This window comes from Cystoisospora suis (assembly GCF_002600585.1).
Source record: "Cystoisospora suis strain Wien I chromosome Unknown contig_2811, whole genome shotgun sequence".
NCBI classification, from domain to species: Eukaryota; Apicomplexa; class Conoidasida; order Eucoccidiorida; family Sarcocystidae; genus Cystoisospora; species Cystoisospora suis.
The window spans coordinates 1-25,985 of record NW_027155607.1 but is presented as its reverse complement, the minus strand read 5'-3'; the positions used below and the strand labels follow the sequence as shown (position 1 = coordinate 25,985).

Sequence of the window (25,985 nt, the reverse complement as noted above, 5' to 3'; positions counted from 1 at the left end):
CTTTCCGCGCCGTTGACTCGGGGTGATACCTTCAATCAGCAGGGATTAAACACAACGTCAATGTCCATATGTGTAGACATCTGCATGTATCGACGTGCGTACCTCTCCGTTTATATACGTAGTGCGAATCACGCCTGTCCGCGGTCTTTACATGAGCGCACCTATATTTCTACACAGGAATACATGTATCATGCCGATACACACATATATACGCGCCTATGCGGAGGACCATAGTCAGGCATCACTCGTGCACGTCTACACCCTCGACATACATCTCTCTGTATGGATAGATACCTGTATAGGCCTATGTGATGTGATGGATGTGTCTGATGCTTGTCATTCTCAGTCTTATCTGCATGGAAAGTGACAAAGGCCGTGAGGTTCCGCCTACCCCCTGCAGGAGCGCCCTCTACCTTTCCATACATCCAAGTGGAATTCAAGAAAAGTTACACAGAATCCCATACACAAGAATTCGACTCAGTCGCTATCAAATGGATGTCTATCATCCTTGCTCCCTGTGTAAGCAAGACAGCAGTTTTCTACTATTCTGACAGAAGAAAAGAAAAATCTCCTCTTTCGCTTCTTCCCTCTCACCTCGAGAAAGACAGAAGAGAGATCTCTAACAGAAGATGATGATCTTCTCCACTTCGTCTCTCTGAGAGAGCTCTACTAACCTGCTAGAAGAAGGCTATCTTCTTCTCTTCTTCTCTCTGCAAGGCATGGGCAAAGAGATATCCACTGAACAAGAGAGATAAGAAGAGACGGAAGGGTCTAGGGTTCAGGATGTCTATGGGAGAGAAAGAAAGACATAGAGCGATATGGACGGGCGTATAGTCACCTGGATAGACACGGGCCGATTAGCTAGTCATGAACCCGTCTATAAGGCGAGAAGATGACGTTGAGTTATACATAATATTGTTTCGATCTTTTTCTTCTACTTCTCGATGCAGCTCGATTGGTGCAGCTCGTGAATGCACGCATATGTGATAAGAAAATCTAGGGTCCACCATATACATAGATAGACATACACGCGCATAAGAGATGATTTGCGTTGTAGCATGCTGAAATGACGCTGATGCTGCGGCTCTATCTTAGATCCCGTAGATCTATATATCTTTAAGCTATATTGAATCTATATGTCTATCTACTCATATTTATCTTTACTGCTGAAAGAAGGTTTGTCCAGCTAAGGTGGCGCAATGCCTGTATTAACTGAGAAGGGATCTAAACAGATGCACTTCTCTTTCTCTACCGCCGAATAAGACAGGCATGGATATCTATAGATTCCTTCACATGTATATATATATATATATGTACAGATATGGAGAGATACATAGATAGATAGATAGGGTGTGTACATGCATGTGTTCTGATGTACTTTTGCCGCGTAGTTGAGTGTGTACAGGGTAGGTCGGGTCAGCTTGAAAGCTCTAGAGGTTAGGATGTTCTCTATAGAAAGTCCTTCTGTTTTTCCTCCCGGAGTGTGTCAGTCGTTTTTCTCTGTTTCTTCGGTCCTTTTTTCTTCTTTTCTTTTCCTTCCAGGACATCTTCCATCCCCTCTCTTTCTTTCTTTCTTTCTCATTCTTCTCTCTGCATGCACTTGCCTGCTATGTTGGTTGTTCTAGGTCCTAGGCTATGCTGTCTATGCCTTGATTCATAATAAGTATAAATCCTGGTTTTCTTACATCATCTCTGTCCTTGCTGGATCAGTCTATACCTTCGGTAAGAACGAGGAGAGAGAGAGAATGATCTTGATCCATCTTCTCTCTCCAGGATGATGTTCACACACACTGTAAAGAGACATCATACATATATGTATATAGATAGATCGATAGATATGGTCCCGTATACAAAGAGTGTATCATGCTGTAGATACACTTGTTCAGTACATGTGTTTATACATATCTTTACCTGTGTCGTCATAGACAGGTATATGACGAGCGCCTTTCTCCATTGCATCGGTAGATGAGAGTGTAAGGTGCGGATAGAATTTTCATGTCTCTGCCTATGATAGGACTGTGTTTCTTCTGTCGAGGTGCAAGGTGATTAAGAGAAAGTGCACGAGGGAAGTTCTTTCAAGCGCTGGAAGATGTAGAGAGAAAGAAAGAAAGAAAGGAAGGAAATAAGAATCTTTACGGATCGGAGAGGGAGATCGACTCGTCATGTAGCTGTACTTACACTCAAGGAAGGGAGAAAGACTTGTCGGGGAGTGGTACCTTAAGATGTTCTCAACTAGGGATTCCTCAGGGGGTGATTGATGTGTATGTTTTGTACGTCTAGATGTTGTCCATGCACATACACATATGTAAGAATATATATGTATATACTCCAGGTGTCATCTAGCTGTCTGTGTTTTTTCTCTACAGCTCTTATCTAACGAGAAAGGAAGTTCAATATAAGCATTAATCCTGTCTCCCTACACAGGAGTCGGCCTGTAGACAGACAAATGGTTCATCTACTTTCTCTTGTTCTCTCTCATTCTCTGCTCAAGAAACTGAGTTAACCTTATCGCCTGTAGGTTGCCCGGTGAATGATTCCAGGAAAGAGGCTTCCTCTGCAGCGGCGCTTCCGATAGATAATAGAATTTTCCATTCCCCCTTTCTATCTCCCTTCTCAAACTGTGTAACGACAAGCAGGGAGACACCGCCGGCTCCTTCTCTTGATTCTTGAGAGAATCGACTCTTTCTTGTTCTTCTTTCTCTTCAGGGTTCATCACAATGACACCTCAGCTCTATATCAACTACAAGCTGAAATCTGTCGATCATCTCCCTTGGAGAGCTCTCGTGTACAGGTAAGAAGATGTACAAGCAGAGGACAGGAGAAAGGTGGGGGGGGAGGGGGCGGTAGGAAGAAGAGCAAAGTGAGAGAGAGAGAGAGCTACGAGGGATGCAGTTGTTCTTCTTGCAAATCGTAGAGGATCTTTGTACCTTCAGACGTTAGATTGCTTGTATGGGTGTGCAGGTACCAAGAGAGATTTACCCGCGAGTCCATCGACGTCTCTCATCATATCTGGATTCTATTTGTATTCACGGAAAGACAGAGAGACAGACAGCCGGCATGCAGCAGTAGCAGCAGAGACCCAAGAGTCAGCTCCATAGCTAGTCACTTATAACTCAGAAGGATGTAGGCTACAAATAGTCGACACAGAAGAAGAGTCCTAGGCGTCGTATACATGTATTCTATACTTTCATCTCACATCATCAAGTCCAGGAGGTCGCAGGACAACTGGGGCATCTCTCCGGGTTGAACGGCAATCATTCTGACAGGTCCACTAGAAAGAAAGAAAGAGATGCAGGAATGCCAGAAGCAGGAGATTATTCAAGAAAAGTAGTGATGTATATGAAGAAAGCTTTTCCATGAAGAGATACGTGGAAGAGAGAGAGAGACAAGCACTGAAAGATATAGAGTCGCATAGACCTATCTCTTCAATTTTCATGCCACGACGTCCCATCTATATACTTGTGTCTCCGAAGTCGTTCTAGGGGTACTCGATTTCTTTCGAGAAGAGAAAGGGACTCTTCTTTCTTCCTTTTCTCCTCTCAAAGTCTTTCGATTTCTTTCTTTGTTGCTTGTGTGTCTTTTCAAGATCCTTAAATACATTCGTAGATGACGTGGCGTCTTTCCTCATTGATATGCCATGGATGCACCGCCTCTCCTGTTTCCGAGACGGTGAGTAGAATGGTCGACGCAATCCCTCTCTATTGTGACGTAGCTAGCTACACCCGCAGAGGAGGAGAAGAAGGTTGGGAGAACAAGAGCCTGCAGCGGGAGATGAGGAGACACAGCAGATCACTTAGTTTAGAGATAGATCGAGACGCCAACGAGCGACAGCTTTGTTTGGATGTATTTCATTTCTTCGTCTGTTTGTGTGTCAACCGATTTGGATGAGCGAGGCAGGGGGTAAGGGCGCGGAGAGGGGAAGGAGTAGTAGCGTAGGTGTGCATGTCTATCTATGTTGACTGGAAAATGAGATAACTCGCGTAGAGATAGTTCCGTGAAGGTAAAACACCAATACTACTGCTACTTATTACTCCATACCTCTGTCTTTCTCTCTCTCTTCGGCGGACTATCTCTCAAAATACGTGAATGCATGTATGCTCTCCTAGTTTCGTGTACCTGGTCCTTTCCACGTGTCACTAGTGAATCTACCATCTCGGTCACCGATGATAGCTGAAAGTACTCCATACAACCGTAGTATCGAATAACGTCCCTTAGTGAGGGCGCGCACACGCAGGCAGGCATGCATACAGATATACATGCACATGTCCATACATATTCATACATATGGTAGGTGTAAGTGGGGGCAGATGAACCTACTAACCCGCATACGAGGGGGGTCTAGGATGTCTGTATGTGTAGATGTAGATGTACAGTTTGTTCCTAGGAGGGATTGAGAAAGGAAAGGGAGAAGACTACCTCTTATGATGCTAGTTTGTCCGAGAGAAACATGTATATATCTTAACGTCATTCATTGGCGTCGAACTTCTTTCTTGTCATCTTTAGGATGCTCAGTGTTTCTCCTTTCAATAGGTGATCTTTCTGTCGTTTTCTTTCTCTTTCTCTCATGGTCGCCTTCATTTCTCAGATATCATCTTTGTATGCTATCTCTATCAAAGATGGATATACAAAGTCGATAAGACCAGAACCCCCGGAAACCTCCCACCTTCGATCGTACCGACAGCGACGGGAAGCACAAGATCTGCTACATCTCCTCAGGCTATAGAAGGAGATCATCGAGCTACACAACAGCAGCAGGAGCTCTCTAGAAGAGAGAGACAGCAAGGAGGTGACAGCGAGGTATCAAAGGAGCATGACGCTAAGAAGAAAGACAGCAGTTCTTCTATCTCTTCAAGTCATACGCAAGGCATGGAAGAAAACGAAGAAAAGAAAAAGAAGACAACACAAGAAGAGACGGAGAGAGATGGTGTTTCAGTTAAGGAACCTTCAGAGGTCTGTCATGCACCGTCGTCTTCACATAGAGACGAAGGCGGGGAAGAGACCCACTTAGCGGGAAGCGATGAGAATGCTACAACCCGCCGAAGAAAGGTCGCATCCAAAAGCCAAGTAGAAGACTGAAGAGAAGGATATCTTCAGAAAGAAAAGGAAGACAAAAAGAGATTTTCGATAGGGCAGAGGAAGAACGTGATGGAGGGGAGAGAAAGGATTGTCAGGATGAAAGCGGGTGATAGATGAGAAGAGACGGAGTGATCGTTGACGAGGGATCTAGAGAGTCTGTTTCTTCTTTTTTTTAGACAGAATCCCGGGATGCATCCTTCCGAAGGATAGGGAGACATCTTCCTTTCATAACGTACAGGAGTGGTGTGTACATTGTCGAGAGAGCGATCATACAGAAGGAGAAAGAAAGTGAAGAAGAACGATGTAGGAGAAATGAGTCTTCGTCTCTAAGAAAGAGGGAGAAGATGGATGGCGATGCAGTAGGTGTCAAGGAGATACCGTCTCATGTGCTAACAGTTAGAGGAGGGAGGGGAACAGGCCTCTATTGACATTTTAAGTATGTTTGCTTCATTCGTTCTGTCTCTTATATGTATAGACTTGTCTTCCTTTCTTCATTCTTCTTAATATGAAAGAAGAAAGAAGAGCAGCAGTTTAGCATTTGTAATGTGATCGTACCAGTTACACTTTCGTGAGGATGGATGGCTGCAACAGATGGTGCGAGGAAGTCGTCTTCTTTTGTCGATACTTTCACTATAAGGACGAGCAGGACCGTGAATATCATGTGATAGATAAATCCACTGTATCTTGGAAGACTTATAATACAAATATATATGTGATGAGAATAAAAAGTTTGGTGCGATGCGGCCGCTTGTTATCATCTCCATTGGGGTGTATCTACAGAATGAAAAACAGGAATCTGGGAAGGAGGGGTGAAAGAAGAGAAGTTCATTCCTTTTTCTAGACAGATGGAGAAGAGAAAGACGGAAAGAGAAACGGACACAGAAGAGAGAAAAAGCCGAGTTGTCTTTATGGCGATGGGAATGCACTTAGAGACGAGAATAACGGCGAATGGACGAGACCTTTGGAAGTCACTGCTTTTACGTGATGTATGTAAACTGACGCTTGAAGTATGAAGTTTCGAATTTCCTGAAGTTTGTAGAGAGAGACAAATCTAGCCTTCGTTTGCGTAATCATAGGAGGTATTTGGTATCCGTACTTCTGCATATCTTTACTTTGCTACACTTCAACCAACTGGAGAGCTTATCTATCACCATCCTAACGGGACCGGTTTTCAGGGCGGGGAAGGGAAGCCGGCAAGATGTACCCTGCGACGATCTAGCCGTTGTGTAGATGAAACGGCAGGTTAGGTGAGAAACTTCTGTCGTATCCAGTCAACTGATATGGAGGGCCTGCCTGTCTGCGAAAAGCAAAGTAGCCACGAGCTTGACAATTACTTCCTTTTGCATTTCTTAGCTTCCTAATCGATGAGTGAACTCGACATCTATCCGGGAGAGGGAGAGAGAGAGCGAGAAAGGCGAAGTGTAACCGAGAAAGAAGATCGCTTGGATGATGTCTCTACGAGGAGGTCGTATGGTTGGAGGGATAGATTCGCTTTTTTTCTAGAGAAGGAAAAGAACAGCTAGCATCAGGTGGGTGAAGTTTCTTACGTCCCGCGCTCTACCCTATAAGGAAGGCTACTTCGGTGTTGTTGGTGTCAGTATAACGAATTCTCGAGTATTCCGTCACCTGAATGAGGGATGAGAGGGAATTAGAGGAGTTTTTTCTGTCAGTGCTGCTGCGGAGATCCGTTTTTCTTTCTCCGTAGTATTTTTGTAGATCCTAGGTAAGAGAAGTCTAGAATCCTGTCATTCTCTTCAGTCTGTCTATTGCTCGTGAGCGAAGGCACTCAGGGAGAAAAGGAAGGAATTATGTCTTCGGAAATCTGTGTGAGCTACCTGAAGTAAAAAAGATGACGCGTCGCAGTCTCAAGCAGCTGCTTCAAGCAGCTTCCTTCAAGGAAACCAATCCAACTCCTTTTTACTATTCCAATGACACACTTCTCTTTTTTCGTTTCTTCTCTTAGCTGTCCTGTCCCGTCGACAATGAGCGACGAGAATTCCGGGGAAGGATAATTTGATGTACTGTCCTGATACGGCTCCAGAAGTCAAGTCGAGAAGACCGATTAGATTGTGTGCTTCAACCGAACGAGGCTGAAGAAACAGTACTGCTGGAAGAGACTCCTTCATAGGACTTGCGCTCGTGGACGTCCAGTGTCACCACCAGTAACGACCCGAAGTCGATCGCTAGCCGATACATCTGCGTCTAGGAAAGCGAAAGAATCGACTATTGGTCGGATGGGGGTCACGCAAATGGGAGGCCATAGGCGAAGCCTTGCTCGAGGATGAAAGTCTTCCGATATGACAGCATAAAAAGCTATTTTGAGCTGCCACGGGGCGCGCGTTTCACTCAGTCCTGGCCAGATTATTCAAAGTTTTCCCTGTTGAGTGCAAGAGGAATTGTATGCGGACCCTCAGATCCGATTCTGTCTCGCCCCCGTTCTTGCCAGGCAAACGGTCGCTCGGGCGTAATGAGTAGTCCGGCCAGTAAAACAAGTGTAGAGAGAACCGCAGAGGAGGAAAGTTGAAGAAGCGCTAACTCAGGCGGTAGGGCAGATAATGTCGTCAATTTCATGAAGCAGGTCTCGTGCTCTTTTAGGACGGCAGTTCTTTTGGAAAGCGAGGGTGTCCGACTTTACTTGATCGGGCCAGCAGGCGGTACTCGGTGCCGTGCAAAAGTGACCCGTGCGGGTTGTTTCCTCTCGGTTGAACTCAAGAGAGCTTCTCCAAGTTGTTAGGAATAGTCGTCGGAAACGGACACCGTACAGCCGTGAAAAGACGGCTTACAGTACGACTACGCCTACCGACATTCGATATCTATGCTTTCCGTGTGCTAGTTGAACTTCGTGGCGGGGTCTGGCAGTTGGCCAGTTGGACTGCTGATTGCGCACCGCTGTTCAGAAGAGAAATAGTCACGCGTAGACTCTCAAGACTAGTGGATGTTCTAGTGAATCAGGGCACGAATATAACCAGGTGGCGGAGAGCAGTCTTTACGTGGTTCTTCTCGGTGCTTCGTGCTGTTGTTCCGTGCTGTCTTCTGTAGCTCTCTGTCGTCGGCAGTCAGTCAGTACAGTCGAGTTTCATCTGGGTGGCGGATCTGTGCTCGCCAGGTTAGTGCCTATGGGAGTCAAAAGCCGGTGGACGCGGCACCGGTACGACTGTTGGCACATGGGTACCTCTTGGTAGCGGAACTGGCCTCTTTCCCTCCTCCGGACTACACAACCGGTAGCCGAATTTGAGGGAAACGATCAGGAGGGTATTCCATCGAACCGGCAAAGAAGAAACGTGACGAAAAGCCTTGGCTCGAAAAGAGAAATGGAAACTTCCAAGAAGACAAAGAAATAGGGGGGGTGTGAAATCGACGCTGAACTGCTGATGAAACGGGGCCCAAAGTATAGGCGGTCAAGCTTGTCAAATCTAGCAGACAGTGGTCTAACAGGTGCCGAAGGTGCTACAGCCTTATTCCTGCTGTAGGGCTGGCTTGATGCTCGGACGTGGTAACGTTGTTTCCTGGGTAGAGGCAAGCTACAAGGTCCAAATTGCTTCAAACTTCAGTGGCACAGAAAGGCGGTAGATTTGACAAGTGCCGGCAATCACAACTCTTCAGAATCCCGACCGCGCTGTGTGGACACCTGAGATTCGCGAAGAAAACCGATCCATCCCTCGTGCACCAGGCAAACCGCGGAACACGGAGAAGGATTACTAGCGGGAAAGCAAGCACAGAGAGATGTTCCAAACATGGTGGTATTGCCCAGTGGACGAGCCTCCTCTGTGTACAGTCAAGTTCCTTACAGAAAGGGTTTCTTCACTACTACATTTGGGACGCACGCCTGTGCCTCTTAAAGAGTCAGAGATTCAGTGATTTCTTGAGTTCGTCACTCTTGGTCTTCGCTCCCAATACCAGGATCCCCGGGAACGGTGTTGGGAAGATGAAAACCTTCATCCCCCTCATCGTCGTGCTTCTCATCAGATTCCCCGGGAACTGCGGTGGGTAAGAAAACACCGCCAGCCTTGTCGTCCTCGCTCCCTCTCCCTGCTTCTTGAGGAGCCGAGCTGTGTAAGGGAAGAGAGCCATCTTCCTCGCCTTCTTGGGCCCGCTCAAAATCCCCCGAGACGACGACGGGAGCGGACTGAGCTCCACCCTCCTCGCCTTCGCGGGCTCGGTCAGGAACCTCCGAGACCACTACGGGAGCGGGCTGAACTGCATCCTCCTCGCGTTCGTTGGCTCGGTCAGGATCCCCCGCGACGACGCCAGGAGCGGGCTGAGCTGCACCCTCCTCGCGTTCGGTGGCTCGGTCAGGATCCCCCGCGACGACGGCAGGAGCGGGCTGAACTGCATCCTCCTCGCGTTCGTTGGCTCGGTCAGGATCCTCCGAGACGACTACGGGAGCGGGCTGAGCTGCACCCTCCTCGCCTTCATGGGCTCGGTCACGTTCCCTGGATACCACGATGGGAGCGCAATCGCCTGTACCCTTCTCCCCATCGCAGTCTCGGTCAGTTTCCTCGAGAGCGACGAAGGGACTGTACTCGCTGGCACCCTTCTCGCCCTCAAGGGCTCGGTCAGCCTGCACGGGAGCCGAGCTGGACAAGCGAAGAGAGCCATCCTCCTCGAGCACATGGCCACCGTTAGGTTCCTCGGGAACCGTGACCGGGACGCGAGGGTTTGCACCCTCCTCGCCATCCCGGCCCCAGTCAGGTTCCAGAATCGGGCTGGGCGAGCAACTGCTTCCATTCACGTCATCGACGCGGCCTCCGTCCGGTTCCCCGGGAATCATGCCCGGTAAGCAAAGACTTTCGTCACCGCAGCGGTCCTCGTCTGTTTCTTCTGTAATCGCACTGGGAAAAGAAGGTCGCCCGCCGCCGACGTCCTCCTGGCTTCCATCACCTCCTTCTGGAATCGCACAGGGTAAGCAGAAACCCCTTCCGTGCTCTTCCTGCGTGACCCCGGCTGTGTTTTCTGTGCTGACTGAGACCATACTTCTATCACCTGTTGCCGTAGGTCCCCGATCTGGTCTATTCTCAGACAGCAGCAGGTATTCTCCCATTCCGAGTTGTGACCTGCGTGGACGAGAAACATTATCGGAATTGAAATGCTGCAGACTGCCGCCTGTGACTCCGCCTGAGGTAGTAAGGTTCAATCCGGTGATCTCGGAAGGTTCGGGTTTGTTTTGTAGTTGCTTCTCGGAGTCCCTTGGTTGCACCGCCGTTGAAACGAGATTACGTTTCAATAGACTTGGTCTCCTTTCCGAACTGTCACATTGATTGCCGTAATCAGTTGGCTCAGAAGTAGCTTTAGATGCTCTTCTACCTCCCAGGCTTGTGGTATCTGTCGCAACGAGTAAGCAGGGCTCGAAAAGAACACAAGGAGTGAGGTCGACGTCAAATGGTGCTCGGGAGCCCTCGTGATGTGAACCGGCCTCTGACAAGCTCCACCTTGGAACCGACCGTGGTGTTGTTTGCCTGGAATTTGAGGTTCCGTTACTTTCATAAGGAGTTCCTGATGATGCAGAGGTGACGGATCCACAGTCCGTACTGCATGAGGAGTTCTCCCGGGACCTCCGCCTGTTACTTCGTCGCCGTGTGCCTCCACTCAGGTACCTCGGATCTATCTGACTGTCTCGCTGGCCAAGACGGCCACTTTGGCGCCTGGTTCGTAGGTGTCTGGCTTCGACTAGGAAAGACACAACGCGGGCGGCACACCATCTGGGGTTTGCAATGTTCGTGTTGATCATTATGTGCCGTTTCCGGAACCACTGCTGTATGACATTTGCAGCCAAGTGGTGGTAAAGGTCGTATGGCATGCTAGCGTTGTTGACCTCTGGGAATTTGCCCATCCAGCCGCTTATTACACGCGGATTAAGCTCTACTTGTCCGTCCTTCATGTCCATGTCCCCGTGGCTCATAGCGTGGAATTCGCACGCTCGTTTCACGCAGTTCAATGCAACCTCTCGGATGTGAACCCGGCCGTCGTTGTAGAGGGGCAGGCCGTACTTGGCGAGGTACCCTAAAATTACACTTTTTTTCTCGTCTGGGAAAAATTTATGCTTCAGCCCGATAGGCTGTTCAATAGTGATGAGAATTCCAATCATTTCATCCAGCGTTTTGAAGTTCAGGCTGGGCTCGTTCTTCGGGTTCCACCGGTCAAGCAGTACACGGTGTTGACGAGAAATCTTCCATAGGTTCTCATTCTTTACTGTGTCCATGTACTCCTCGAGGACAGTAGTCGTAAAAAGATCCATGAGAATGAAGAAGACGAGGATAATGAATGACAGGAAGAAAATGACGACGAGTCCTTTCATGAGCGGTTGATCGTGTGCTATGTAGTGTCTCCTTAGCTGCTCCAAAATCATATGCCAGTCTTCGCCCGTACAGCTTCCAACCAAAGCCATAATGGCACGACTTAGGTGCTTGAAGTTCGCATGTCGGTTGAAATACTTCTCAAGGGGAGCGTCATTGAACAAAACAACCCCCCAAATTCCGAAAAAGAATAGTGTCAGCCCAACAAGAGCCAACACATTCGCAAATGATTTGGCCAGTCGGGACACGGTCGTAAACAGTGTCTGGAAAAAAGCCACCTGTCGATACAGGATCCGGGCAATTCTGAATAACCGGAAACTCAGCGGCCAGAAGGTAAGAGGCTCTCGAGGAGTGTCTAGACGTACGCCGAGAACGGTGTCGGCAATCAACATACTGAATACAACACAGCATAGGACCACATCTACCACGTCAAGCTTATCTCGAAAGAACAGACGACCGCGGGCAACAATTTTCATACCCACTTCCACGAAGAAGAGAAATGAGAGGCCGACAATCGCGAAATGAAGTTGCCGACGCCCACGCGGATCCATTCTTTCTCCCCATAGGTCCACCCATGGACCGTAAAAGAACAGCAGTATACAGCAAACGCAGGTATGAATGCCAACTGCGAGGTGAAACCACCGGTGAGTAACAACGGTTGCCACTTTTTTCCTTATATATGCCACAGTCTTCCCGTCGGCGTTGCTGAAGTCTGGTAACGTGTCTCCATGCTGCAAAGGGGCATTAAAAAGGAGCTCCTGAATCTCAATCCACTTGTGCACCGTCGGGCTTAGCAAGCTCCCCTCGAGCTCCAGCCGCGTCTTTGCTCTGCGTGAAGCATCGACAATGATCCCAATGCACATTTTGATGCAGAATATAGAAACTGCAGAGATGAATAGAAAGACAAGAAACAGGATTGGTTTTCCATGGCTTGGATTTTGATCTAAGAGCTTGGCGAGAACAAGCGGCCATCCCTCAGCCGTGGCAAGAACGAATGTCCCGAGCCAAGCATCAGTGAAGTTGTAGAATGTGTACACGATCTCTTCAGGATCCTCAGGAGGTACATAGCCATGGCGCATCACTTGAGACATGATGCTGGCGACCATCACGAACACAACAGTTAAAAACACACAAAGGATAGCTAGGCTGCGCATACACGCGACCAGGGAACGGGCTACGATCCTTACGCCCTTCAGTTCAACAAGAGAGAATAGATGAATGCATCGGAGTGAGCGGAAGACCTTCACAAGACGAAAGAGGGGCGTCCTTCGAGCCTCTCCGTAGTCTTCGAAGATCGTCCCTCCATCGAATATTGCTTGGTTAAGAAGAAGAAAGATGCATGATGTAATTGAGATAACGAAGCTGACTCGCGTGGCTTTTGTCCTCAGAGCAAGGCACTCTCCCTGATGGCACCCGTGGGCTAACAGTTTGAGAAGCGCCTCCACGAGGAACATAAATGCGTAGACCCATTCAAATACAGCAAACACTCCTTCGGCGCCTTTCACCTCCGTCATTTCACACTCAACAACGAGAGACAGAATAGAGATGACATCCAAAGCGGCAATAGTCCACTCGTACGCGGGCCGAGTAACCAGCCATTGAAGAAAAGCACCTACAGGCCCCCTACGGAAAACAGACAAGCTAGGTGCTTCCTCCACCCCGGTGACTGAGGTATTCTGTCCGAGATTTTGTCTGTGAACACTCTGTCGGCGTGGAGCTGAGTGATCAGCTTGGGGGCTTGTTCTGTTCACGGTGCCGGTTCCTCCCCTAAACTCCTCGTCCAGTATCAAAGCAATGAAGTCGATGATCGCGTCGGGACGCTCTGTGTCCACCGATACGATTTTTCTACTCAACAGCTGAAAGGGGTACATCAACGCTTGCAGCAAGGCATCACAGCAGTAGATAATCCCAACCGAGCAACGGTAGCAGAGGGACCCGGGTAACGACAACTCCTCCTCTTCCGCGGCGACTGCAAAGGTAGTCACTGTAACGCCTACAAACAGCATATCATTAACATGGGGAAAGATGCCTTGAAGAATTGCAAGCCAGGAGTTTGCCTTTGCGGCTCCGGAATCGACGGTCGTGTCATCAATGTCCCGTAGGCCGGGCGGGAACGGGCAAAACAGTATTGTGGGTCTAGTGCACGGGGACACAAAGGAACAGCCACGGTGGCACTCTACGATGGAGCAGTCCACTATCTGTGTGAACGGCTCTAGTCATCCTGCGGGACTCGACACTCCGTCGCATATAAAGCTTCACCGTGTGTACCAAAAGGCCGAGCTCGACAGTTTCCCGGGGAGAACGCCGCAGAATGCCGTTCACCATTTCCACAACTATGCCTCGTGGACTCGCAACTCTCTTTCAGTTACTACGACGAGGTACTAGGGCGAAGCACCGCTTGCCGATGATGCGATTTTAGATTGGATCTCGAAATATGTGTTTCGCCGATGCATCCCGAGATGATGGAGCCTTGCCGTACCTGTGGGTGCAATATCTGAGCTAGTCCTTGGACCTTTAAACAAACTCAACTGGGATGATGCCAGAGCCTCCTCCTCGGGGGCAATTGCCCACGCTGCATTTTGAGAAGCTGTCTTGGCCGTTGTTTGGGCAACAGGTTCGCTGTCGCTCAGACCGCTTGTAAGAAGCATTGCCGGCCCGTCCTGGAGGAGACCGGTCGAGTCTGGAATTGGTTCTCTCTTATTCTCTGCATTGACGGCATCACTCGGTCTTCTTTTCTTTCGCCACAGAAACCCGCTGGGCATAGGTCGGGTGTCCTGGAGGTCACGCCGAACCTTTACCCGCAGAAGCCTATCTTTCTTCTTTGCAGGTCTTGAGGACCCACTTGCAGATGCGGCCCGAGACTGCCTCCGAGCGGATGAAATTCGAGTGACGGACTGTGTCAGGCGCTTAATCATCCACGCTGCGCCGCTAGTACTAGAAGGGGTGGCTAGTGCCTCGGACCGGGAGCGGGGTCTGAGAAACTCACTCAGTGCTCTTCGGGTTTTCTTTCGGCCGATGGCGGATTGCCCGGCGAGGGAGTACATATGCTGCAGGTTGGATGTCTCTATTGTGGCACTGGTAGGCATCTCAATTCCCAGTTCCCGGCAGAGCCTGAGAAACCTGAAAATATGCTGATTGAAGACGATTTTCCTGACTGTGACATACTGGCCGATGAGAACTGCGCCGAAAACGTTATAGCAGAAGCAACAGAGAACGACGACAGAAACGAAGAGGTAGAAACATATAATGTAAGCTCTGTTTTCAGAAGAAAAAACGACGTTAGAGGGTACTGTTGACCCTGGAATCACGTGACTTTTGTCTCTGTAGACACTGTAGAACTCACGCATCACCACGTTCCAGCTTTCCCCCGTCATCAATCCGAACACAAGTAGGACGGTCTGCCAGATTGTGGTGAAGTTGCTATATTTAGTGACCTGCAGACCGTGCGAGACCCACTCCCTCTCGTAGTCGGGATCAAAGAAAAGCACATACCCGAAGGTACTGAAGACGTATACAAAAAAGAGCAAGAGACAATACATAAAAAAGACTTTCTGAAGCAGCACAGCCATAACTTCGAGCAAGAGTCGAAACGGTATGAAGTTCCGGACCACCTTGAAAATCCTAAGACTGTGCAAGGTAGCAATAATGAAGTCAGCTTTCTTGATGGCATCGCTAGCTCCGGCGATTTGCTCTGGACTGCAGCTCACGAGGCTGGAGCATGCTCCGAGGCTAAAGGACACTTCGAGGAGACCAATAAGCGCGATAAGCAGGTCATACATCTTGAAGCCGTCCCTAAGAAAAGAGCGCCACCCGATGGCCACGAGCTGGAGCGCAACGTCAACGGTATATATGACGAAGCAGATGAAGCTCCAGTAAGCGAGGCCGTCGAAGCTGCCGTTGGCGCCACTCAGGACGATTAACGCACAGTCTAGGGCGGATACAAGGAATACAACGGTGACATACGACTTGCGGACGACAACACGATACACTTGCCTTCGGAACCGCTTCCACCTCGAGGCGATCCCGTTTCCACGAGGTGCTGTTGTTGTTGTTGTTGCTGCTGCTGTCTCTGCGCCGGCAGCCGCATCAGGATTGGTAGGAGGGGGGCAGTGGTCGTCCGCTAGTGACTTCGCGTTCTTGCTGTACGCGAGCAAGTACTCCAGGGTCTTGGCTTCGTTCTGGATTACGTCGTGTTCAGCAACCTTCCGAAAAAGAAACCGAATCCACTCCATGCCAAGAATCTCGTACATCTGCAAGTCCTCCTTCTTCGCTTCGACGCTCCGAGCTTTGCTCGTTTCCAGTATCGTGCTTTCCCACATAACGGCGACGATCAGATTCATGAGTACCAGGTTTCCAAGCACCACTACGACGTGGTGCAAGATATATACTAAGACACCCCTGTAGTCGTAATCTCCATCCGCCAGCCGGTACATAACATCTGTCCATCCTTCCAGGGTGACGCATTCCAGCAGGCTTACTAGCGCAGAGAAGATGTCTTGAAAGCCTGTGGTACCGTAGTCTCCAACTGGAGTAGTCTGCAAAATATCCACTGCAGCTTCGTCGAGTTTGTGGAGCTCGTGCGGCGAGCACAAACCAGAAGAGTGAGGAAATTCAAACAGACTCCGGCACTCAGTGCCCTCATCACAAGGTACTTGGGGACCGCAGATGTGACTTTGCCTGCGGTCGAACTCCCAGAACCCGCTGTCAGCGTAACACACGGCATTCCGATCCAGCGAAGCTGCCGGCTCCAGCCAGCTCTGAGGTACTGTCGAGACGGGGGGACGGAAATAACATAGATTAAACTGTGTATAACTGTAGGTGTGAAAGTAAACAATGACGAAGAAAAAGACGAAGATCCCCGCAAGTCCTGCCAGAGCCAAGAGGTTGGACAGGCACTTGACGAAGATAGTGAAGATGCTGTGAGACGTCTTGTTCGCGAAGAGGCGTAGCACACGGAGATTGCGCGTCAGAGCAAAGAAAAGAGATACCTCTGACGTGTACCAGGGGACCGCCGGGGCGAAGGTGGGCGGCTGGCAATTGCCCACTGTCTCTATGGGATAGCTGACGACCGCCACCACCAGGACGAAGAAGTTGAATAAACAGCGAAAGCGACGGAAGTAACATTTCCTCCCTCTCCAGAGTCCCAGAGCCACACTTTCATAGACAAATTCCAGGAAGAGAAACGCGATCAGAAGATACTCAAGAATGTCCGCAACTGCCTGAGGGAAGCCCATCGATTCTGTCTGAAGGTGTAAGAATTCATTGACACATACGTATGTAATGAGAAAGTACTTGAGGACGTCGCTTTCTGACAAGACGACACAACACTGCCTGAATTTGTTCTCCAGTGGAAAGAGGCCGTAGGATTTCCATGAGTAGTCTCGATCCGTGTAGGCTTCAAAGGCTTCAGCTAGGCACGTCCAGAGTTCCTTCCCCTTGTGCTTGATGCTGCTCCAAGAACTCCACCCGCCTGACTGCTCCTGCTCGTATGACTTGTCGATGAGCCCGACGACGTCAGGCACGAGCTTGATGCTCACCCTGCGGCCTTCCTCCTCATGGGGGAGCCGGGTGCTCTCCCCGGCCCGGGCGACATGAGACGGCGGCACCTCTGGCGCTGCCGCCATTTTCGCTTGGTCTCTTCCGGTAGGCACAGTCTATGACCCCACAGTGAACACACGAGGAGAAAGATAAAGGGCCGGTTGAGCCATTATCTACGTCGCGTGCAGACCAAAGACGCCACAGTCAGCCCATAACGCATCAGCCACGGGGAGCGACCGGCAGCCCCCGAGCCTCTGCTCCAGTTGTCAACTAATGCCCACTAAGCGACTAACAGCCGTTCCAGGAAGGAAACTCCGGTGGTGGACCAGTTGAGCTGGGCGAGCGCATGAACGCCCTCCCAGTTTAGCAGTCCGTGACGGCGGGAACAGGTTTCTGCCAGTAGTCGCACACATGGCCGAGATCTGGAAGGACAAAGGAAAGAAAGAAAGGATCTACACGCTGTCTGTCATTAACAGGGGGCGAAGGGTTGCTCCCCAGGAGAGGGGAGCACAAACCTGGGACATCATTCGATAGTTCTATTCTCTTGAACTAGCAAGGTCACTGTCGGTCGCTGGCGGTGCCCCACAGCTGCAGTGTAGGGCTTGAGTCTTATTCGGTGGCCAGACGGTTTGCTAGAAGATAGCGCCTGTCCTCTTTCTGTGTCACTTCCTTGTCCTACAATCCAGACAGGATCCTTCACTCCATCTTCTCTCTTTTCCATGCCGCTGAGCTGTCTTTGCTTTCCCGGAATTACAACATCTCTCGCCAGAACACGGTGACCTCAACCAGCCTGTACCTCAAACCGAACTCCGACGATGTGGCCTGTGGGCACCTGCCGCCGAATACTGCTTTTTTGTGTCCCTGGGCACCGCCATCGCCCAATAAGAGGCTAGCTGCATTCGCACCGTTGTCGTCGCAGTCTCCGGATGCAACTAGGGGGGTATGGCTATGAGCTGGGAATTCTCAGCTCTTAGATTTGCTTCCGTCGGTGTGGTGGACGATGCATCCGGCCCACATTAAACGCAAAACGCGCGAGCTTCCCAGAGCATACTACAGAAATCGGTGAGGGCATATGCCTGCCTGGCCGGCTATCACTCAGCCCCTGAACCTCACAGCATTCCGGGCGACGCCTTCCCCACAGTTTCTCTCCGCCACTCCTTATCTTATTTCCCGTCTCCGGGCAGTATTGGAGATTTCCCGCTTGAACCTCTGTCGTTGCCGTCTGTTTGCTGTGGGCAGTTTTGCTGTTGTTATTAGCTCGAAATGATGTACGCCCCTGGCTTACAAATAGCCGGCAAACAGGTCCAGCTTCCAAAACGACTCGGGGAGCCAAAGCACTCTAGCAGCGTCAGCCACGAAACTGCATAACAGCCACGGTGCAGCAGTGTCCTCCTGCAAACGCTTCAGTGACATTCCCTGCTGGGGCGGAGGCCCGCAAGCATGGCAGCAGATCAGACAATCCGACCATCGAAGCCACCAGCAGTGCCTTGCTCCCGATCGCATTCAGTCCACGAAGATAAACGTCATGAGTCCTCCCAGAGAACCGCAACCAGAGGCAGACGGTTTACAGAGCGAGAAACAACTTCCCTTGGTAAGATACACTCGCCGCGCAGTGCGAGCAACCTACGCCATCTGGTCGCGATCCAGTTGCGCGGACAGGCATCCGCAGTTGCTCCGTCCGCCGAGACCCTAGTTCACGCCTCTTTCTTTAGCCAGAAGCCCCATCTGCAGCTCTTTTGTGCGTGGTGCCGTCGGGCTCTACCGTTGTCAAGAAGGGCGCAGATTAGGACTGGAGCGCGAGAGCGACGGTGCCTGGCTCGGAAACACCCGCCCAGAGACGTCTCCTGCCGCGCCTCTCGACAGTCTCATTTCATACCAGAAACACTGCGGCCTGTAGAACAATTGACGGAGAACCGAGACAAGCGTAGCGAGTCATTCTTGGCCTCCCCACCAGCATATTTCGGCTTTTACTTAGGATCTCCTGACAATGGCGGGTGCGGCCAAGGAGTAGGGACTACCGAGGCGGTTGCTGTAGCTCTTTGGCAAGTGCGGCGGGGCCATTGCCTCCCTGAAGGCGACATTCGGAACAGTTTTTTTAGCACGGGCGGCGGCCATTGCTTGCACGACGACTTCACTGCGGCTTCACTGTCTCCTGAGACAGCCGACGTTGAGGTACGTTATCCGGACCTATGGGCACTATTTCGCGGGAAATCTCACTGTGAGCAGCCCATGCGATTCGTTCTAGGGCGTGCAATCGCCAAGCCTGCTTGAACTGCTCAAACCCGCAACGGCTGCCCAGCACCGCAATACTGACGTAATCTTTGTTTACGGCGCCCTCTACTTGTCCACTCGATGCTTCCGGAGAGGCCGTAGTGGCGTATGACTTTCTGCCCTGATGAGCCCTGACCGGAGCGTGGTTAGGCTAAGAAGGTTTGGCCTCTCTCGTGTTTGGGCTACGAGGCGTCCCGGGACAAACAGTCTTTTCTGTGCCTCACCATCTAGGAGGGTGCGCTTGCCGCGCCCCCTTCCAGGGGCTGTCCCAGCACTTCTTGCAGAAAAGCAGCCACAGTTTGTGTTACTACTTCCAAGTGTCGGACAGTGAGGTTGTTCCGCGTTCACTGCAGGCAATGGTGGAGTCTGATTTCCTCAGAGTACATTTCGAGCGTCGCCCTCCTCTTACTTCGCCGGTACCCGTCAAGGGCACACAAGATATTGACTTCGCTGTAACAAACAGTGTGCCACGTAAATGAGAGCTGTACAGGCAAACGTTCATGTCAGTCAATAAAAAACTGTATGTCTGCCGCGACCCCGGACTGGACAAACAGCTACCTACCTAGCCATAGCGCAGAGCCGACTGTGGCTGTGTCCGCAGACGGGGGTACGCCTACCCTTGTGTTCGTAAGGGTTACGAGCAGAAGACGTCTGTAGTTGGCTGGCGGAGCTCAAGGACAGAACACGGAGAGTTCCCTGCCCACTGCAACTGTGTGCCGGCAATACAAAGAAACCACGAAGAGACGCATACACTTCCGAAGTACCGAACAGAGAACAAGCTCGGCATAGCGCCTTCTGCACCCGTGCAAACGATAAAATAGACCCACAAATGGCACCAGTCGTCAGCACAAACCCGAACCGTGCGACACAAACTTCGTTATCAGCTACGCGGCACTTCGAGAAGGACAGCATACAGGACTCGACAGAAGCTGCAAACTCTTGCTCCGAACCGCCTCACGCACGATTTACGTTCCACTCGCGGAACTTCAATACAGTATCGACTTCTTGCCCCGCCAACTCGACGATTCGCTGGTGCAAACTGAAAAAGAATCGCGTACTCTTTTGCTCCCGCGGGTTCTCTTCGAATCGTGGTTGCACCAGTTTCTCAGAACGATACATGCGCCAGTCGTGCCTTTGCAAACTCCTCATAGGCCCGGGGTCGCTCCTTTCTGTTCCTTTACTTTGAGGCTGACTGAGTGACAATCATGCGATAAAATCGTGACCTTTCCCACGTGCGAGTGCAGCGTCTGTCTTCGCACCGATTCTTCTTGCACCCCTGGCTTTTCAGAAAAATCGAACTTCAAATCCCCACAACAAACGGTACGGAGCTTTTCCAAATCAAGACCGGACAACAAGTTATTAGAAGTCACACGAAGCTTCTGCCGCGAAAGTGAAACTGATTGGCATCGGCGGGTTCGAAAAGAGAAGTCCTGTAACCATAGCCGTACCCAATGTGTTGTTTATCAGAAATCTGGAAGGGCATCTGTCGTCTGTTTACTTATTACCTGTCCTTCCTTTCGGAGGCACACCAAGCGAACCATCTTTGGAAGTTTGAAAAGGAGCAGAGATTCTAGGAAAACCCTCAAGACGAGGCGATGAACTGACTGACTGCGTACCGATCATCTACGAAAGTACGTATCTGACTGAGATGAACACCACTTATGTTCACTCAGGAGTATCTAACAGGAACGGCGGACGACCGTCTTTCCTCATGGGAGAATCTACCAGACAGCCGAAAACTCGCTGCCTTCCCTCGGTCCCTCGTTACGTCCGTTCAAAGCCCAACGGCAGGCATATGGTCCTTAGGGAAGAAATGGAAGAAAATCACACATCCACCTCCAAAAAACAGAGGGCTTTTCACGTTGCATGCATCCAAAAAGTTCAGTGTACACAGAGACACACTCAGGCATTCACTTCAGCAGTTTGCGCCACAGTCCGTGAGACGCTCATATAAGCATCAGTTCACAGAGAAAAAAAAAGAGTAGTCTCACCCTCTCCTCTAATTACTACAGACAAGAGAAGAGAGAGAATGTAAAAAAAAGCCGCAAATCAACCATGGCCTCTCGGTGAGATACGAGAAACAGGAAGTCGTTTCAAAACAAGACAGACAATGACTTTATCATTTCGCCTCTCTGCATGGAAACAGAAGGCGATTGGAGAGGTCCCCTTCGATCATTCATAATCACAAACTAGCCTCATCATGTTGTTCTCTTCATTCTTCTCACCGTCTCCTCCCCCTCGGGAGATGCTTGAAGAAGAGAGACCAGGGGAGAGTCGCAGAGTGTTTTGATCATGAGCATGCCCTTGACGAAAGTTGTTTCCCTCTTCTGTGTACTATCCGGATGAACTAAATGATTAAGTGTGTATGCATACGACATGTCAAGCTCTTTTTAGTGAAAACATCATTTTACGTACCGATTCTATTCCATTCAAACAAACGACAGAGCGCATGCGATGGACATGATACAGGGAGAGATAATGAATGCCTTTCTTCTCCCCTCTTCAGTTCCGATAGGAGTCACATACTGAGAGAGAATCCAACTCCCACTACCACCACTACGTGATCTTATCTTAAAGCTGACCAATCAATTCATTCTTCTTCTCCTTCTTCCTAATACATTCTTTCCTCAGAAAAGAAAGCAAAATACAAATATAAAATCGTATTGCCTATGGTACCCATGGCATGTAGAGCTACATGACACCATGCTCCAAGCATATGCTCGCCTCTCGATGCATAAGCACATCCTCGGAAATAACAGAGGGTTCCCGTCCCTGTGACAAGAAGATAAAGGAGCTGAAAAGACGATTCTAGGCAGCACAACGCCGTTATCCAGTGAATCGACGCTACTATACAGACTGTAACAACATCGATTGTCCGCCGAAGACCTAATTCCGGCTTCCACCAATGACATATCGATGTTGCAAAAACGAGTGTCCCTAATCCTGATAAGATATAACACTGACAGTAGAAGGCAACTAAAGGATTCAGAACTAAACTGCATGCAGACTTCCATAGTAAACGCCCTGCCTCTTCTGTAATGAAAACGCTCTTCTTCTTTTCTTGTACTATCTCCTGCTCTATCCCTCTTCCTCCCTGCTCAAAGGCTGCATACGATGAATGACCTTTCACCTCTCTGTCGACATGTAGCGATTGTAACCAATGAACGAAAATCTCCGGCAAGAGACTTTTGAGAAACAGGATGAAACGGGATGCATAAAAAGACCAAAAAGAAAGGAAGCGAGAAGGGGGGGGCGATGGTGTTACCGATGAAGGGCATCCATCCGCCTCATCAAGATCTCCAGTTACTTCAGGAATACCCCCCCTTGAATGGCCGGCTATATGAAGGTCCTTTGCAAGAAGGGTAGAATCCTTCTTATATCTCTTTCTCCCTTCATCGATCTCCTCGCTATCCTCAGGCCTCATACCTGGGTATCCATCTGTCTCTTTAACTGACGAACAACATAACCCACTGGGCCTCCTAGGGAACAGGCATGTATGATCAACCGCATCTGAGGAGATCTCCAGTGATGTATCTGTTTCTCCATATGAGACTGCTTTTGTTTGAGCTGACTCCCGTCGTCTCTTACTTCTCTCCCGTCCGTTCTCTTCATGGTGCAAGGAGGAGAGTGATGGTGATAAGTCATTCCTTATCCTTGTCTTTCTTCTTCTCCTCAGTGCACTGCCGCCCCTGTCACCTGCAACATTTCTCAATGGCCCTGTGATCTTCGCGACAGAATCGCTTTCATCTTCCTTTTTTTCTACTTGAACGACATTCCCCGTCGTCTGTCCGTCACATGCTCCCATTTCAGGTGATCTATCTTGCCTTTCCTCGTATACTGACAATGCCAATACAGGGGGGCTCTTGTCTATAGTCGATGGCTTATGACGTGGTCCAACAGCATCTGTTGTGTTGGAGCCCGAGACAGGATAGTCCATGAGACGAGGCGTTTCACTTCCACGGATCTTCAGCATCATCATAAGGAAGGTAGGAAGACCAACCGATCGAGGAAATTCAGACGGTTCAGAAAAAGATGAGAGCGTATGCGGATCATGATGTGCTTCTCGCGCCGGGAAAAGAAAACTTGGACAAGAACGCCGGTCACATGAAGAAGAAAGACTATCCTCCTTACCGCTTGATGGAGAGCCAAGAAAAGAAACAAAGAAGCCTTTTCTCTTCTCCGGTGCGACAGGCAAACCCTCCTCTCGGTGTTCGTCCCTAACACCGCTGCTATGAACGACTCCGTTAGCGTCGACTTCCTCTACAATCTTCTCCATCATCTCCTTCTCCTGTTCAGGAGATGTGATTGATGAGAAGAAAGAAAAAACGGGCGAGCTTCCCGAAAAAAGACTGGAGAAGAGCGACATTTTTTTCTTACGTGTGTAACACGAGAAACTCCTAGGACTGGTTTCACCATTACACATCGACCTATGATGAGCTTCTCTCTCCTTCGCTGGAAGGCATTTAGCTGGACAAGGAGATAAAAAAGACGACGAGTACGCCTCAGGAGTGGACATGTTTGCAAAGCCCAGAACAACGCGGACGTATCGAAACGCTGACAGTATCGAGGGGAATCCCCGAGAAACGAAAAGAACTCGCTAGCTAGATCTGAGAAGTTGGAACGTGAGACGGCTCGGAAAAAAAGTGAACGGGTATCCACCGTCCAAAACGTTTCCTTCGACAGATCGGAGAGACGGCTGAGAAGAGTCGCACGGATTTGCGGTCAAATAACAGGAGACAAAGGAAGCCGCTGTGTGCACCTCCGATGACGCGCAGTGAAGTAAAAAGATCTGGAAGCGCCTGGTGACGGTCGACGTCGGAAGGCGCGGAGAGAAGATGCCCCGGATGGGCAAAAAATCTTCTAGATCAAAAAAGGGATAAAGCTAGCCGATGGAAGGACCTACCGAAGAAGGAGATCAACAAAAGGACGAAATCTGGGAGGCTCGCATCGATGCTTTTCTTCGAGGAACTCGGATCTAGAAAGTTAAAACTGAGAAAGGATGTACGTCTCACAAAAGCGCATCTGCTATCGCATTCAAGGACGTGGGTAACGTGGAAAGAGCTTTAATGAAGTGAAGCTGAAGAAAGCACATCCAGTAAGGCGTTATCAACAATCGGCGGGCTGCAGAGCCTAGTACTACACACCTCAGTCCTCGCACCTCCCGATCGTCGAGCGCGAAGCCACCGTCAGGTATCCCGAGCTGCGGACACTCCGGCGGCGCAATGCCAGTCCCTCCGGCTGTTCCAGATGTGTTTCCTTGTATCTCTGTCACACACTACTCCTGCGTACCCCCATTCGTTTAGCTAACATGCGTCACTCTACGTTACGTCAGTGAGTCAGTAGACTTTATCTATCGTACATCTAGAGGAGAAGGATCTAGATGCGCCAAACCTAAACCATATTCGATTGTTCTGTGCGCGGGTAACTCACACCGCAGTCCCCTTGTCGTGCCGAGGTTCGTGCAGGAAGGTGCCCCGCGGAGGGGTAAATGATTGGGGACGCCTTGCTCCTCTCATCGAGGATTGAACTATGAATGAGCAAAGAAGATATTTTTCTGTCTTCTGTGGGTCATAGGATGGAGGGACCTCCGGTGAACGGTAACCCGTACCCAAACGGTAAGCCACAAAGGAAGTCGACATTTTAACGTGTCTTTCCTTCAAGCGTGCTAGACTGTATAGAACAGGCGTCCCCATGACTGTTCGCTCTCAATGTGAGAAAAGGGGAGATTCGATACGGTGGGAGTTCTCTTCCCCCTCACCAAGAATATCGAGTTAAGAACAACGCGGACATAGGGTTGTCCTCTTGTGATGCTCGTTTCTCTGACCGCGAACGCTGTGGCGGGAGGTGTCTATGGACCGCTCTATCGTACCCTGAAGTGTAGCTCTCCGATTCTCTTCAGGAATGTAGAAGCAGTCCAGTGTGCACTACACTTGTCAAGACGGTCTTGTTTCTCTAAGAAAAATTGTGTGTCCGCGCCATGACAGGGACCGCCGTTACACCGGAGGGCTTGCCCGGTGCCTCACTTGAAACGGTAAGTTGAAGGGAAGAAGACAAAGGCACTGGAATTTTGAAGGAGAACCCGGTTTAATACACGCAGACTGGGCCGTGACCACATTATGTGTAGACACCTCTCTCGAAGGCTCGCAAGCACGCATCAGCAGCGCTCTAATAGGACAAGAAAATGGCAGATTGTAATTACCCAGTCGGCATTCCTACTCGCTGCTCACTTATCGGCTGCCCTTCATTCCCAGCTGCAGCGCCGTGTACACATTTTCGAGGCTTTTCTTCCTGACCATTTAGGGTGTCCATTCTGAGCCCTTACTCTCCTGGCGATTCTGCCACCGCCGGAGCCTCTTTGAACGTGGACAGAGCTGTTATGCCGGAAATCTGAGTGAGTGTTCATCCGACTGATAGTAAGACAGTGAATTGCAACTGAACGCCTCGATAGGCAACCGAGAGTACTACGTGTAGGGGCAAGAGCTTCGTATTGTGCAGTAATTTGGGGACGTACGTAACGTGCAAGCGCAACGAACGGTACTCGGGAGGTGCTGAGCCTGCCAAACAGGCGGTCGAGAGTGTAGAGGGAACCTGATACCCGGGGTAGCGGATCCTGTGAGACAGTGCAAAGAGACGCCGCACTCAAGGGACCTGGAGAATCAGTATCCCCAAGTAGGCTGAGACTGGTTCTGTTGGAACCGTAGGAGGTGTTAAGGAGCTCTCATAGGAGACGGGGGTGCAAGCCTTGGTGGAAACCAGCGATCTTCGGGAGCGTGTCCGGGTCTCCGGATGTAAAGGCTGCCGCAAGAA

The 25,985-nt window shown here is 50.0% G+C and overlaps 3 protein-coding genes across 3 annotated transcripts; 1 reads left to right on the top strand and 2 right to left on the bottom strand.

The window, feature by feature from the left end:
* Positions 1-346: 346 nt before the first annotated feature.
* On the top strand, positions 347-8,247 carry CSUI_005797 (cleft lip and palate transmembrane protein 1 protein). Its single transcript, XM_068065967.1, has 6 exons — positions 347-519; positions 1,626-1,722; positions 2,707-2,791; positions 3,587-3,669; positions 4,586-7,619; positions 8,183-8,247. Exons 1-5 carry the CDS (start codon positions 496-498, stop codon positions 5,074-5,076), a joined length of 780 nt encoding a protein of 259 aa, XP_067922059.1. The 5' UTR covers positions 347-495; the 3' UTR covers positions 5,077-7,619; positions 8,183-8,247.
* Positions 8,248-8,947: 700 nt separating this feature from the next.
* On the bottom strand, positions 8,948-17,329 carry CSUI_005796 (cation channel family protein; the record flags this gene model as incomplete). Its single annotated transcript, XM_068065966.1, has 3 exons — positions 17,189-17,329; positions 13,765-17,023; positions 8,948-13,362 (listed from the first exon to the last, which is right to left on the bottom strand). The coding sequence occupies exons 1-3, from the start codon at positions 17,318-17,320 to the stop codon at positions 8,948-8,950; spliced, it is 7,806 nt and encodes a 2,601-aa protein (XP_067922058.1). The 5' UTR covers positions 17,321-17,329.
* Positions 17,330-20,636: 3,307 nt separating this feature from the next.
* CSUI_005795 (uncharacterized protein) lies at positions 20,637-24,283 on the bottom strand. The gene has a single exon (XM_068065965.1). The coding sequence runs from the start codon at positions 23,692-23,694 to the stop codon at positions 21,790-21,792; it is 1,905 nt and encodes a 634-aa protein (XP_067922057.1). The 5' UTR covers positions 23,695-24,283; the 3' UTR covers positions 20,637-21,789.
* Positions 24,284-25,985: the final 1,702 nt, after the last annotated feature.